Source organism: Suncus etruscus, chromosome 1 (genome assembly GCF_024139225.1).
Source record: "Suncus etruscus isolate mSunEtr1 chromosome 1, mSunEtr1.pri.cur, whole genome shotgun sequence".
NCBI classification, from domain to species: domain Eukaryota; kingdom Metazoa; phylum Chordata; class Mammalia; order Eulipotyphla; family Soricidae; genus Suncus; species Suncus etruscus.
The window spans coordinates 82,509,844-82,526,440 of NC_064848.1; the positions used below are offsets into that span (position 1 = coordinate 82,509,844).

The 16,597-nt window shown below is 42.5% G+C and overlaps 1 protein-coding gene across 3 annotated transcripts in view; it reads left to right on the forward strand.

The window, feature by feature from the left end:
- Nucleotides 1-16,597, forward strand: part of LOC126024027 (A-kinase anchor protein 2-like) — a 154,174-nt gene that overhangs the window by 130,419 nt on the left and 7,158 nt on the right. The window contains exons 3-4 of one of the 3 annotated variants that reach the window (XM_049784471.1): nucleotides 9,427-9,605; nucleotides 14,406-14,444. The exons of 1 other annotated variant lie outside the window; for it this stretch is intronic. In XM_049784471.1, coding sequence (XP_049640428.1) covers nucleotides 9,427-9,605; nucleotides 14,406-14,444 — 218 coding nt within the window. The remainder of the gene's footprint in view (nucleotides 1-9,426; nucleotides 9,606-14,405; nucleotides 14,445-16,597) is intronic. One more of the 3 variants, XM_049784480.1, reaches the window with a different exon arrangement.

Consider the following 16,597-nt stretch of genomic DNA (forward strand, 5'->3'; position numbering starts at 1 on the left):
GTAGTACTATTCTGCTAGTCCTACACATTTGGCCTCATTCAGTCTTCACAACAGCCTTCCAAATCTTGAAGCTGGATATATTCAGAAATTTCCTGATTTAAGGAAGGACATATATATACACATATATATTTGTGCCAGAGAGATAGCATGGAGGTAAGGCGTTTTAGTCAGCTCCTTGTGCTACTCGTGCCTTGTAGGGACATACCTAGGGTGACCTGGATCTTACCCTTGACCACTGCACAGCTGCTCCATGCTCCCTAGTTAGGAGTATGGTTTTCAAAAAAACACATGCAGAGAAAAAGGCTGTATGGAGCTATAGAAGAAAAGATGGATCAAAGGACCCAATTCTCTTAAGAACCCTCCCAGCTCTGAAGAAATGTAAGTTAATCAAAGCCAGACTTAGGAACAGGAAGTCTGCGTTGACTGCTGGCGTTGAGGGCAGGAAATGACTGTATCTTTCACTTGCTGTAGTGATTTGCTGTACTTCCCTCAAGAGATTGGCATTTCAGATCTATTTGATCTTTGTGAATAAGCTTTTACTTACAAGGTGGAAGACTAGGGCAGCAAATGGAGTGAATGTCCATATAAGAAAGACCTTTAGAACACCACTGAGGAAAAAAAAAAAAAAAAAAGATTATATAAAAGTTCTTCTGTGTAAAAAAAAAAAAAAAAAGAACACCACTGAGTACATCTTCATGCAAAGGTTTGTTTTTTGTGGGGGAGGGTTAGATTTTTGTGTATTTTGTTTCCTCTTGTATTGGGTAGGGGCCACACTGAGTGATGCTCAGGACTTACTCCTGGCTCAGGAATCACTCCTGGTGGCGCTCAAGAAATTTTGGATTGTGGTGCCACAGATTCAAACCAGTATTTGCCCACCTATAAGGCCAGTGTCTTACCCCCATACTATCTCTCAGCCCGGATATAAAGATATTTTATTGCTTATGACCTCATGACCTTATGAAGGCAAATCTGAAAGCTTTGCCCGAAGTATTTGTATGCATTTGACATCACAGATAGAACCAGTCTCCTTTATTTCTCATTGCTCAAATATAAATTCATATCTGGCATTAAAAAAAAAAAGGCAGTGAAGGGAAATTCTGTGCTTACATGTTTGCTGGTTTTCTACCTAAAATTCAAATCCTTACTCTGCAGCCTGCTACCGGTATGACCAATTTAATTCTTTACACACCTCACTTTTCTTCCTAGTAAAGTGGGAATAAAATATTAAGTAGTAACTCCATCAGCAAGTCAGGATAGTGCCTTGAAAAGATTCCCAATAATATAGTGGTTGTTGTTATAATTGCAATTAATTTTAGGTTTGTTGTTGCTGTTTTTACAGTGCCCAAGATCTAACCCAGACCCTCACACATTCAATTCATGTATTCTACCATTGTATTTCATATCCCTGGCTCTCTGTTTAAGAAAAGGCCTATAAAACCCTAGCAGAAAATTTGAGTTGCTTTTCAGAATTTATAGTAATCCTGAAAGAAATGGTAGAACAGACATGATAAATTGCTTTCTGTTCTCATTTGGGGCTCTTTTCATACTTGTTCCAATAGAATGAAAGTTCTGTTTACAATATCTGAGGTCAAATTCAGGGAGCCAGAGAGATAGCATTTGCTTTGCACACAGCCGATCAGGACAGATGGTGGTTCAAATTCCGGCATCCCGTGTGGTCTCCCGAGCCTGCCAGGAGCGATTTCTGAGTGCATAGCCAGGGGTAACCCCTGAGTGCCACCAGATGTGACCCAAAATCCAAAAAACATTTAATAGTGAGCTATGAATTCAGAATATAAGGTGTTTTGGGTTATTGGTTGATAGTACAACTATTATATAAAAATGTTTCCCTTTAAAAAACGTTCACCTCATTTTCATTCTTATTGGTTGTTCATTGTTTTTCTTTTATTTGGGTGGTGGAGGCTGGAAAGGTTAGGAGGTGGTCTTAGACAATATTTTTTAGGATAAGCAGAGCTCTTTCCTTTTGCAGTTCATCTGCATTTCCATTCAGCAAGTCATCTCACACTTTGCCTTACAGAGTATTAATACTTGGAGGATTCTTCACTTGTTTTACCAGGCAGGGGTAGTTCTTAATTTCTAGGCTTGACTGATCATCTGAAAATTTGTTTGGTATTTCTGTTTTGTTTTGGGGCTACACCCAGCAGTGCTCAGGGAATCTACACTCAGGAATCACTCCTGGCAGGCTCAGGGGCCATATGGGATGCTGAGGGGCCATATGGGATGGGAGTTGAACCTGGGTTGGCCACATGCAAGGCAAGCACCCTATCCACTGTACTACCTCTCCAGCCCCTGAAAATTTTTTCATCATCTCCTGCTCTTGGGGCCTTCAAAGGAGGACATAAAGGGATAGGGATGAGCTCTGGGGATGTGGCTCATGGAGGAATCTACATATGCCCACCAGGCCCTACGGGGGAGGCTCTTGACTGAGCAGAAATGAAGCTTACGATGCACATCTAAATTCATTTCTCCTTGGAAACCAGGGAGTCCCTTTCATTGATTGCAACTTCACCCCCCTGCCCATGCCACTGCAGGAAGAAAGGAGGCCATTGAAGGAGCCCACGCCCAGGCATGCCATCCAGTGGGTGTTTTTCTGCGCTTGGCTCTGGGATTTCACTCAAGTGGGCAGTGCCTTTTTCTTCTCTTTTGAGAAAAGGTTCTTTAATTCAAGACCTCTATCTTTGGGATAAAATAAGCATCTCAAATCACTAAGCCTGACCAAAATACTTTAATAAACTTTAGAACCCACATTTTGGGTTTTATCAGAGTCAACCAAGTGCCTGCAGGAAGAGAGTCTGGGCTCTTGTTTGGGTAGAGAAAGGTCTTTGGCTTCTTTCTGGCTCTCTGGGTGAGGGAATGGCAGGTCTTTTCCCCCTCCCACTGCCTACCCCTCCCACCTGCCAGATGCCCCAGGGAAATCCGGCTGGCTTGGAAACTCCGGAAGTGTAGTTTAGGCATCACTTTTTCTTTTTCTGGCTCAGAAGGAGATTTTTAACTATTTTAAAGAAATACACAGGAAACAAATTTCCTTAGTTTCTCTTCCCTTTGTGATATGTGACAGAGCAAAATTCTGCCACCTCAGCCAGTCTGTGTTCTTGACACTGTTCGTAGTGCCATAGCTTGGGACCAAGTGTTCCTGTGACAGACACAGGACATAGAGACGTAGAGATACAGCAAAGTTTCTCTGAGACCTGGGGGAAGTGTCACTGCTCTGCCTGGGCAGGTGTCTATGAAATCAAAAGGCCTATTCTCTGCTTGGTTCCTGGGAGCAAAAGCAAGCAGACTGACCTGCTTTTTTGTTTTGTTTTTGTTTGTTTGGGGGGTCACACCCAGTGCTACTCAGGGTTTACTCCTGGTTCGACCCTTAAGGATTACTCCTGGCAGTGATTAGGGGACCATATGGGATACCCAGTATTGAGTCTGGGTACATGTAAGGTAAGCACTCTACTCGCTATACTATCACTTCACTCCCTATCTGCTCTTCTTGCCAGGGCTAGTTAGTATATCATAAAGGTTTTAGGGGGGCTGGAGAGGTAATTCAAGGGTTTAGACATTCATTTTGCCTTGCATGAGACTGACCCAGTTCCACCCTGCAGCCACATCCCCGAGAGTGATCCCTCTGAGCACAGAGCCAGGAAATAAGCACCTCCAGGTGTTAAAAAAAAAGCCAAAACAATAAAACACATCTGGAATTTTAATTATTTTTATTGTGTAAACAAATGAGCAGTAAAGACAGAAGTGAAAACAATGCTCAGCAATTGAGTGCCTGCCGTGCATGTGCAGGGAGGCCCTGGGTTTGATCCCCAGAACCATATAAAAATAATTACATTTTAATAGTAGTGATTCATAATCCTCAATCATGACCTGTCTCATACGCATAAATATAGACGATCTGCTTGGTTTATATCTATACTGGTTTCCTATTGCTATTAGGATAAATTCTTACAAGCATCATGACCTCAGACATACAAACTTAATATTTTATAGTTCCGGGTTGCAAGTCTATTGAATGGCAACTATGGGTTGAAGTACGTACCCAGGAAATTCCTGTGCCTCCAGGGTGGTGATATGTGAAAGTGGGAGTTCTTTGGAAGGTGATTAAAATTAGATGAAGTTATCAAGAGGCCTCACGGATCAGTGCCCTCATAAGAAGAGGCCCAGAGAGAGAGAGACAGAGACAGACAGAGAAAGCTCCTTTTCTACTCTAAGTAGACTCAGCCAAATGGTGGTCTGTAAAAAAGGAGGCCCTTTACCAGATCCCCCACCAAGATTATACCCTCTTCTCAGACCTCCAATCTCCAGAACTGTGAGAAATGTTTATTCCAGTGTTTGTTTTGATTAGTTTCAGCTTTGGTGCCAGCCACAGCTAGAGATGCTTGTGCCCAGGCGTAATCCTGGCTCAGTGTTCAGGGATCTCTCCTAACATTGTTTGTGGGACCATGTGAGGTACCAGGGATTTAACTCCAGTTGGCCATAACCAGGCAAGCTTCCTAGCCACTGTACTATCTCTCTAGCTTTCAGTCCATGATATTCTGGCATCTCAAACAGATTGTTGAAGAGTTTTCTGGTTAAAATCAAGTCATGCAGGGCTGCACTCGTAGGAAGTGCTGTAGAGGAGAGTCTCTTTCCAATGTCCTCCAGTTCTGGAAGCTGCCCAAGTTCCTTGGCTCATGGCCTCAACCCTGGGCCTGTCAGATGTGGCCCTGGAGCCCACCGGTACCTCACTGGGATCCTTGGGTCACAGGGCACTGTACTATCTCATCAGCCCTAGAGATTTATCTGTTTTTTAAAGCTTCTTTAACTCACTGTTTTTCTCTGACTCTGTCTCTGTTTCTCTCCCTCTGCCCCCACCTGGCTGTGTTCAGGAGTTACTCCTGGCTCTCTGTGCTCAGAGGTCATTCCTGGCAGTACTTGGGTCCATATAAGATACCAAGGAATGAACCCAGGTCGACTGCATCCAAGGCAATCTCCCTACCCACTGTACCAGCGCTCTGCCCCCTCCTCCAGTATTGTTATGGTTCCAGTCCTATCAAATGTTTTTGAATACAGATTTTTTTTGACAGTCTGTAACATTGAGAACTCACTTACAAAGTTTGAGGTATTAGACTACAATCTTGGAAACACAGTTTTGTGTTCAGTCAGGTAGAGCCAGCTCATTAGCTGTGGACTGCCTGTAAAATTAGTATATAAAGTAAACTCAAAAAACGTTTTCCACCCTTCACTCATAATATTATTCATAGTTTACTGTCTTGGCTGAGCTCATCCTGGCTCTGTAGCTATCAAAAACCTGCCTTAGGTCCAGGCCAGAACAGGTTTTCACAACAATTCCATGTTATTCTGAGCCCCAGAAATTGAAATCCTCTGAGAGGGCTGTTTTGGATTTTATCAGTATTGAAAAGAAATGCCTTTCTCAGCCAACATCTATTCACTATTTCAGTCCTTCTCCAGGTGACTCAGTGTAGATGAAAACAAATACTGATAGAGCAAGTGGGACTGAAAATTGGGGATCCTGGATGAGATACATGAAGAATCCCAGAGACAAACCATCACTTGTCTGGGAAGTCACAGTGGACCACCAAAGAGAGGGAAAAACACCCCCAGGAGAGTACCATGAACCAATGTGCATCAAGGTCACATAATGAACCCAAGCAATAGTAGGTCTGCAGTGTCCACTGGTGAGGCTAATTGGAAGAATTGGGAAAAAAAAGAATTTTTATTTATTCTTTTTAGCCATCTAATTGAAAGTGCTGTTGGCTGTGAGCTGGGTCCTTCTAAGGAAGGTTTTTGGTATGGAGTAGATCTTTTTTTTTTTTATTCCTAAGAGATTCCTAATAAGACTTACAGAATTCACAAGGTTAGTTTGGACCATTCTATGGGGAACAGGATGTTTAGGTGGGTTACAGGATCTAACAGAAACTGACCAAGCTGGCCTCCCCTGTTAACAAGTAGACTCATGTACAGAAGTCCAGAGATGGATTTACACTTGCTCTGGGGACTGCCAGTTTGTGCTGACTCTTCAGTGTGCCATTTCTTTCTCAGACTTTTCTCTTGGACATCTTTTTCTGAAAGCAAGTGCCCAGTGACTAAGCCAGACTTTCTTTTCTAATACTGAAGCGACCTCAAGTGGCTATAACTGGTAAATGTGCTCTTAGTCAAGTTCAGGCTTGGCTATTCTGACTTTAATATTCAGTAATCACTTTTTGCCTATTTTAAATTTTCTTCTCAGGACATGTCCTATCATGTCATTTAGCTGTATTCAACACTGGCTTTGGATTTCAGTAATTGTCACCAGCTTATGTCATTCAGACTGTCTCTAGCACCTGAACCTGTGTGATCTAAACTATACCTTGACACCATGGTCCCCACCCCGACCGCACCCTACTGTGGTTGTGAGAATCAGTTGACACGATTCCTGTCAATAAAATGTCATATTAAATTGCTCAGTTCTACCATTGAGTCACTGAGTATATGGTTCTCTTCATCAGGATAGTTCATCTTCCATGCTTTGATGAAGACATTTAAACTCTCCACAGATTCTACATCAGTGATCTGGCCACTGTCTTCACACATTTTAAAAGTATTTTCTGTGTGTAGTTCAGAGATTATTCACTGGTTTGCTCAACAACCAAGAACTTTTTCCTACTAGTTACTACAGTTGGTGCTAGGACACAGCAGTAACCAGACTGAGATGGTCTTGCTAGAATGGAGTTGATACTCATATGATTATTGATAAATAATTGATATTGATAAATAGTTGATATTTGATATTGATAAATATTGTATTTATTATATTGATAAATAGTTGTGATGGTCTTGGGTGGCTTGAAAGCTTAACTGAGGAGGTAAACTTAAATAAATATAACCAATGAGTAGGGAAAAGCTTTACTGAAGTATAGTCAAAGGATTCTGAAACAAGGATTCAGCATTGTTGTGTAGGAGAGGACAAAGGTAAAAACGGTGATGATAGGATTTTCTTTTTAAATGTTTAAACTGGATGTGTAACTGATAGGAAATGATTTAGATACTTAGGAGGCTGGTTGGAAAAATAGTCAACCTGGCAATCTAGTACCTAATTTTAGAATAGTTGTAAATGTTTTATGCCAGTATCAATACTATGAAGCTGCTGGTTTCCATTCCATAGATATAGTTTTAGAGAGTTCAAATAGATAGTAGCTAGATTCAATGGATGCATGCTGTTCCAGGCATTAACTTTATAAACATTAACTCAGTCTTTATACTACCTGAAAAGGAAGGTATCTCTTTAATTTTATCTGTTTAACATAAACCACTATAGAATACCAGTAAATAATTTGCCCAGGGGTAGCTGACTTACAAATAGTAGATTAGGGGCCAGAGAGATAGCATGGAGGTAGGGCGTTTGCCTTGCTTTCAGAAGGACGATGGTTTGAGTCTCAGCATCCCATGTGGTCCCCCGAGCCTGCCAGGAATGATTTCTGAGTGTAGACCCAGGTGTAACTACTGAGCGCTGCCAGGTGTGACCATCCCTCCCAAAAAAAAAAAAAGCAACCAAATAGTGGATTAAAGCCCAAGTAAGCTGGTCCTAGAGCTTTAGTCTCATCATTGTGCTATATTATTTCCTGAGGATTTGTTTAAAAGTCAATCAGAATCTTTAGGCATATACTAAGTGAATATTACCTGAGATTTGAAATTGCTTTGAAATATTTCAGTGTGGAAGGAAGGTAAAACAGATGAAGCAAGTGTGGGAAAATCTTGACAAATTTTTATATAGCTAATAAATCTATAGGCATCTTCAGAGCACTGTCTACTATTCATAAAGAAATATCCATAAAAAAACATTTCCAGTGAACATGGAGATTCCAAAGGGCCTATAGTTCATTACTTATAGTTCATGTCAGAATACATCCTTTTCATGGTCTGAGTAATTTTAGTCAAAGCAGTGGGTTTCACCATGTTTCTTAGGTAATGGGTTTATAAACAGAGCATCCTTTGTGTATTACAATGTCTTCAGTCATAGGATGTGAAGGCCATAGGATTTTTTTGGTTATCAGTAAGAACTGATCTTCTTGCCAAATGTTTTAAGTAGGTTAGCAAAGTGTTTGAGTTGGAAGGGAGCTATCTCCAAGACAGCTTATTCCGAAATTCTTGCCTTATTGCTAAGGAAATTGAAGCCTGGAGAACTTAACTGAATAATTGATGATTATAGTGGGAGCATTATATGATGCTCTGTAATCACCACATAACTAGTTAATAGAAAACACTGGAATTGAAACCAGAGTTTTCTCTGGGGGTTTTCTACTCCTACTGCATTAAGTCACTGCCAAGTTATAAGATGGGGAGTAACTGCCTTTAGCTTAGATCTGAAAGGGGGTCACATGGGTCTGTGATTTCCTTTATTTTGCATATTTTCTTCACATTTCTTGATCATAGACTCTCTCATGTCTCATGTGAGAGATCATGTATCTCTCACAAAAGGCACAACTGGAGAACTCATAACCAGGGCACCAAAAATGTTATCCTAGGGGTATATTTTGTTGTTTGTATTTTTTGCATGGGCCAGGAATTGGGGCCAGATGTTTCCCCAGAGGAAAGGATGCAGATGGTCTTCATGAAAGGGCCTGAAGTCACATTACAGGTATCCTGAGCTTTTTCCGGAAATCTCCTAGAGAACGTTTTCAAATCCAGTATTTCATCCTCCTGGTGTCTGTTTGGTGCCCACATTCCTATACCATTCAAGTTGTCTCTGTGAATGTTCAATTCTTAAGCACTAGAAGGCCTCAAACCCAAAAAACTTCCAAGACTTTGGCAAACTGAACAATGCAGGATCGATGGCAGCCGGGAGGGCTCGATTCTCACTGGGAGTTTGACCTCATCTCCTGTCCAGGCCAAGAGCCCAGGCAGGATAGTGCACAATTGGTGGCTTTGCCTAATGAGATCAACAGGCCAAGTGCCTCAGCTTCTGCACTGCTCCCCTCTGGGCTGGGCAATGAGTCTCTGAGGTACCAAGCTATCCCCCCTACTGACAAGTCTATACTCTGTGATAGAAAATACTTCCCCCAAACCTCTGAAACCAATTTCTGTCAGTCTGTCTTTGTGTCTGTCTGTCTTATATAATTCACAGTGTGCCTGAGAGGCCTCTCTGAGTTGGTGTTTTAGTACTGGTTTCCCTGAGCTCTTTGTTGGACTACTCTGTGACATCATCTCTACGTATCTTTAAATGCTTGAACTCCGAGAGTAATTTGTTTTGGTACCACCTGCTCTGCCAGATATTCCTTTATTTATTTTTATTATTTTATTTTATTGTTTATTTATTTATTATTTCATTTCATTTTTATTTTATTTTATATTTTTCTTTTGCCAATTTTCTCTTCTTTCTGAAAGCAGCCACAAGCAGACCAGCTTAGAAAGGGTGTTCTCTTCGTGTTGTTTCAGGGAAAATAGAGAAAGTCAAACCTCCTCCATCCCCCACACCTGAAGGCCCCAGCTTGCAGCCTGACTTAGGGCCTGAAGAGGCTGCCGGATCCCAGCGGCCCAAGAATCTGATGCAGACCCTCATGGAAGACTATGAGACACACAAATCTAAAAGGCGCGAGAGAATGGATGATAGTAGTGTAAGTTTTTCCTCCTTTCCTCTTTCTCCTCTGTAAGGGGAGCGTCTGGTGCTCCGGATGTGTCTGTGGTTGTGCGTCTACTGTGGGGGTTTCCAAATCCAGATTGCAAATGTGTGGCTGTAACCTGTATGGAATTGGGTAGGGTCTTGGCCTTGCTTCTCTAAAAACGTTCATCAGACTAGGAGCAAATTGTGGAGCTTTCCAATGTGAAGACATCAGACTACATAGTGGGGAAGATCATATGCACACATCCTGAAGTCCTCCTTCCTGGATGAGAAATAGAGAAAGTCAAATGTCCTCCACCTGCTCTGCAAAGATTTTATTTTTTTTCTAAAGAATGATGAAGATACAGGCTATACCTCCTTGGCTATCTTCATCATCAGTGTTGCATGGTGCTCAAAAGATTTAAATATGTGTTAAGTATGTGTTAAAAAGACTTAAATATGAGTTATTGCCAAGCCTGTGTGTGTGGCCTCGGGTCATGTAGAGCCATGTGGAATGACTTTTGAGGACCTTGCTCTCTTCCATGACAAGGACTTTGCACACAACCTTCATGTGACCCAGACAGGACACTCTGCTCTGCTTTTTCCAGGAATAGACTTCAGAGCTGTGGTGCATTCCCAAGCCTCCATGGCAACTGCTAGCCTTAGACTTTTAGCACGCATTAAAGTGACCTCTGCTCTTTCAGGACTTCTGAAATCACCACTAACTTAAGTAGGGCTAGGGTGCTCCCCAGTTATTACCAAAGGACAGTCTTGGTTTGTGACTGTTCTATCGGGGTGTCATTGTGAATGGCATCCCATGACCCTTTGAGATATGTCCCAGTTTGGATGGTCAATCATTTGAACCTTAAAATTGAATGTTACTGTGTTGGCCATAGAAATTTCATTCATTTTGTATCACCTAAACCCTTGACTCAGTTAAAGGACTCTGGAAGTGAAAGCATATACTGAATATGACTTTTCCAACTTTTCCATGAAGACTCTCTCGGCATTTCCTTGTGGGGGGGGGGGCGAATCATACCTGAACTGTGAGGATTATTGCCCGATACCCTTTAGGAGGATGTTATATTTGAGCTTTTCCCCAAATCAGTACAGGGATTGGATCATCCTGGTGCTGCTTGTGCTTTTGCTGCAGCAGCCTTTCCTGAGCCCAGAGGACATTTTCTGTCCATGAAAGTTGCTTCACCAGCCATTCTTGGCTGTCCCACCTCAAATAGAGAATTTGCCTTCAGGTACTTGCTGGTGCCTGTGATTGAGAGAAACTTGAGCTTGTTTCTTTTCTTCAATGGTGGCACACAGCAACAGTTCCAGTGGAAGTTAGCTGGACAGACCCCTTGCCTTCTGGTGACTAGAAATACTCTGTACTCATCCACAGGAGTGTTTCTCAGTGGACTGTCCATGGCTTACGTGCAGGCCTTTTGAACTATAGTGCAGATATCAAAAGACAAGACAAGAGTTTAGAAGCACAGAGTCTTGTTTGATCCACTTCATAGGGAGAGGCTGGAAATTTCATGTCAGCATCAGCACTTAGGAGCCTCCCCTCCCCACAAATACTCACCAGCTTTGATTACCTCGTCCCCGACACCTTGGAAAATTAGCACTTTTATCTCCTGACTGGCCTTCACTTAAGCAATTGTTGACTGCATTTCCAGTTTTTTCTCAAATAACTCAACATTTCAGATCAAGAAGAAATGTTCGGACTGTCACTAGCTCTAGATCTTGGATTCCAAGCCAAGGGTTTCACATTGTTAGTGCTGTTTCAAGAGAAACAAGTTGGTTGTCGCAGCAAATTTTTAGGAACACTCAGAGCAATCTTACCAACAGTATCTTTTCAGAGATCCAAGCTGGAAAAGACAAACATATCCCTGATAAAGTAACTCTACTCTCTGATCACTGGTTACCCTACCACTTACTCCTTTTGATTCAGGATTTCTTTTTCTCTTGATTGTATTTACGTTTCAGCATGGAGAAGATCAAGTTTTCTTAGAATGAACAGGCCTTCACTTCTTTCCTCCAATCTGTTACCTGGCATCTTCATTATTTTTCTTTCATTGTCTCTTTGACCAGAAGGATAATTATGGAAAGCAGATTGATTTGCTTGAAACCTGAGTGCTGAGAAGGGGCTAAACTTCTGGCTTCCTTCTCACCTCCATTCTTAGGGCAAATATGCTGTCTCAGACAGCCTCATGTGGCCTCCTACCTCAGCTCTTCCAGCTGTCAATACTCCTTCCTTCAGTCTCTTAGCAGCCTTCAAATTTATGGGGGCCAACTCTTGTGTTTGCCGTGGGAATACCCATCTCTTTCTGAATTGGCCAGAATTCCATGAGTTATGCTTCCCAAGGAAAGTGCAAATTTAAAAGTGGGTAACTGGAGGTGTCTCTACAATTGTATTAGATGCAGTGTTAACAATGACTGACCAAGGAGTGAGAGAAGTCACAGAAAACTGATTTTTTTTTCTTGAGTAACTTTCCTGCAAGAAAAACTGATCCTTCCCTCAAAACAGTGCTCTAGATCTCAGCCCCTGAGCAGCACTGGTCCCTCCAACCCACCTCTGCATCGAGGTTCCCACTGGGTAGAAAATCTCATTTGTATCAGGAAGGAAGGCCTCTGACTCATGGAATAATCCCTTTTGGGGGCGATTGGGACATTGTAGCACGTTCCTGAGATAACTCCCTCATCCTGAAATCTTGGCATGCCCACCCAGAGACTCTCTGTTGTTGATCTGAAATCCCCTATAGCTCTTCTGCTCCTTTTGTAGTTTAAAAAGTCCAAGACCTAAGAACCTGGGGTAGGGAGGAGTCTCTTTAAGTTATCCCCAGTGTCTCTGGTCCTTTGCCTTCTGGGCTAGCTGCTTTGTGCTCTGACCTGGTCTCCCTCTAATGTCACCAGCACAAAGCTTCAGCCAGGCCCCATTTATTACTCTTGGGCATCTCAGCATCTCAGATCCTTTCTGGCCCAGGAGTGTTGTTCTTTCTCCCATCTGTTTACCAGTACACACAGGGTCTTAGTGAGGATCAGAAAAGGCATTTTGTTCCTCCAGGAGCATGACTGTGAGTGGCATGAGTGCCATGGGGGACACTGAGCTGCAGCCGCATCAAACCCCTTGACTTGGAGACGGGGGTATTTGTGTACAATCTGCACCTCCAGAGCAGATTTTGTGTTTCTCTTACTTGGAATGTTGTTTGGCATAGAAATGACCCTATAGCTGAGCTGGTGCCATCTCAGGCCGGGTGTGCTGCTACTCTTTTTGGGAATCCTAGTTCCTAAATGGGTTTCTTGGTGTCCTTATGGGAGGGATATTTAGGAATGGGGGAGGTTCTTATCACTTGTATCCCTCAACCTGACCAGGGCCTCAGAAGAAGATGGATTCTTATTTTGTGATGTTCTTGAACTTGTTAGATCGCCTTTCCTTTCTCTGGTGGAAGTTCTTAATCTGTGTCCAAATGAAAACTTCTCTTTCTATATGTCCTTCTCTCTCTTCCTCTTTCTCTTCTTTTCTCCCTCCCAAAGTTTAAATAAAATAAAATTAACAGCAAAACAATGTCTGAGCAGCCTTTAGAGCTGCCTGTGTAGGACTGAGAGAGTTTCATCAGTTCTTGACTGACAAGGTCAAGCTCAATGCTCCAGGTACTGCATCTCTTAAGAGGTCACAGCCCACATTTCTCCCGCCAACCAGGACACCTTTTGGCAGTTATTTCTCTGAGTGCATGAAGCCATACTAAGAATATCAGTCCCCTGAATCTCAGCATCAGGGATGCTCTTGGGTTCTCACTGATACCCATGGAAGCTAGAAAGGGGAGACTTGAGGGCTACACAGAAGCAACAGTCGCTGATCACAGACAGATCTTTGATTCCACCAAACCTAACCAGTTTGTGGTTACCAGTTACCTCCATCTCACAAATGCCCCCCCCCCCCCCCCCGTCTTCTTTGCACTGTAAATGTGAGGTCGTTACTAACCTTTCATTGTAGAGCCCGTAGATAGGCCTTTGTCTTTCCAAGATTTTCTTGCAGAGATGTTGAGTCTCCTGCAGGAACTGAAGGGTCATTTTCTTTTATTTGTATTTAGAAAAGAACTTAGTAAAGGAAAAGGAAAGGAAGGCAGGAAAGCTCCCAGATGGTGGGAGGGTTCTCCTAGGAAGGATTCTCAAAGGGTGGGTCATTTTCAGTTTCTACACAATCATCCCTTCTCAGGAACTCCATCTACTCAGGCCTTCTAGATTGTGATGAAGGAGGCTTGTTGGGTCTCCCTGGGCAGTGTCCCTCCTCGGTCAGCTTCCCCTAACCCTGCCTCACATCCCTGCCATTCAAACCAACTCTAGTCTATGGCCTGGATCCTCTGCACATCATACTGGGCCTTGAGGCTGCTTTGGGGGGGGGGGGCGGTAATCCCTCTCTATATGAAAATAACCATCGCCCAACTCAGATGGAATAGATTCTAGTAAATGCAAATGGTACTCAAGAACCTGAGTTGGGGGAATATAGAGTAGAGGGTGCAGCCAGTTTCCACAAAGAGCAAAGTCTTGTTAAATCCAAGTTCAGAAAATGGAAACTACAAATCTTGACTGAATCAAATGTGACCTGTCTGCTGTTTTTTATTAACCAACACAAGGACTTCATGTTCCCAGAGATACAGACTTTTAAATAAGTGAACATCAGAGGTTACAAGTCTTGGGATGGGTATGCTCTGGTGTCTGGGTACTCCCTCACTACCCTTGTGCCCACCACAAGGTGTGTGTTTACAGTGGGGTGTGAGCGTGTCTCTGCCTTGTACTAACCCTGGTCTTTTCTCTCTGCCAGTACACCTCTAAGTTACTGTCTTGCAAGGTGACTTCCGAGGTACTTTTCAGCTTATTTGTCTTGGTCTTCCTGCATGAGAGGCCCAGGTGCATGCTGGTGTGCTTTGTCCCTGCGGACATTGGGTGTGTGTGTGTGTGTGTGTTGGGAGGGGAGGGTATTCCTGAATAAGACAGGAAAGCAATTCGCTTCCCCCATTCTCTTCTTCCTACCTTTTGACTGAACTGGGAGACGGCCTGGGAATGTTGGCATTCATGGGGCACATAATTCAGCTTGGCTGTGTCGGGGGGATGGGGTTACCAGCTCAGAACTGAAAGCCATTTGGAGCAGAGGGCACAAGGTATTGGCAATGTGGATTTTTTATTTTCTAATATCTCTAATAGCAAATACACTCTGGACTGGCCCAGGACTCAAGAGGATTGAGCTATATGATTAAACCAGTTCTTTGGGGAGTTTTGAGGGGTTTTGTTTTATTTTTGATGTTGTTTTTTTTTGTTTTATTTTGTTTTGTTTGGAGGGGCACACCCAGAGTTGCTCAGAGGTTGCTTCTGGCTATGCACTCAAGAATTACTCCTAGTGGTGCTCAGAAGACTATATGAGATGCCAGGAATCAAACCTAGGTTGGCCTTGTGCAGGATAAAAATGTCCCTATTTGCTGTACTCTGGCCTCAGAACCTGTTCTTTGTGTACCTCAACACAACACAAGAGCATTTCCTTTCCTCACTTCAAACAAAGCTGTTCCCAAAATAAGCAGTCCCAGATCTATTGGCTCAGCTCTTTTTTGTTTGTTTTTGATTCAGGCCCAGTGCTCAGGGCTTACTCCTGGTTTTGCTCTCAGGGATCATTTTTGGAGGGCTCCAGGGACTACATAGGGAGGCAGAGATCAAACCCAGGTTGGTTGTAGGCAAGCCAAGTGCTATCTCTCTAGTCCCCATCTTTTTTGTTTGGGGAGTGTCTTTAAGCAAGGAATACACCAGTCTCCTCCCTAACCACTTCCTTTGATGAAAAAGGCAACAGATTTCTTTATTTCTCCCCATATTTTTCTCTTTTGCTATGAGAAAGCACATGTCATTTATTTTTTATTGTGATAGCATTATTTTTTATTTTTAAAGATTTATTTTAAACATACAAAATTGTGGCCAGAATCATCCATTCATTTTTTTTTTCAGGGGCTAATTGAGAACCTTCCTCAAGTCTGGCATTTCTCTAGGTTCATAAAACCCAAAAGCCATCAACAATACCAAAATCCTTGGTGCCGTTAACTTGACATTTAAATGTCCTAAAGTGTGGCATAATACACAATAAAGATCATCTCTCTTCCTAGACAGCCTTTCTAGGGGCCAGAATCATAGTATAGTGGGTAGGGCATTTGCTCTGCATGTAGCCAACCAATTTCTAGGACCTGAGATGGTTCCCCAGGCCCACCTGGACTGATTCCTGAGTGCAGAGACAGGAGTCAGCACTGAGTACCACCAGATGTAACTTCAAAACAAAACAAAATAAAAAACTTTAAAAAGCAACAAAGGAAATTGCTATTATAAATGCAATGCAAGCTCTCTTAAGTTATATTTGTAACTCAGTCACTCTCCTACTTCCCATATTTCTCTTTCCTGAGGCAAGTCTTGAGTTTGGTATTCATCATTTCCATGCATGTTTCTGAGATTCATGTCTGTATATGTAAATAATGTTTTTGCTTTGCATGCTTTAGAATGGTATCACAGAGATGTGTTTTCTACTCCAGGGGTGGGGAACATGCAGAACCAGAATATGTGGTCTGGCCTGGTGCATGATGAAATACATGTGCCTCTCATTGACTGCCTATATCCCATCTGCCCATAGTATGTAACTATGAACACTGTTATAAATATCCAAATGGTCCTTATCAGAAAAAAACCTTCCCCACCCCTGTCATATTTGTACTGCGTTTGGCTGAATTGTTTTTCGGTATGTGATGTTGACAGTTATGACTCCAATGTATTTATTTCGACTGCTGTATAATAAATACTCTACTGAATTATTATCTCTTCATGTATCCAACCTTCTAGTGATAGAATTTAGTTTACTTTTTTGGGTGGAGGAACACACTCAGCAGTGCTTAAGGGACCAGACAGTGCTGGAAATCAAACCTGGGCCACCTATCTACAAAACATGCACTCCTGTCCTTAAGCTGTCTCTCTCTCTCTCTCTCTCTCTCT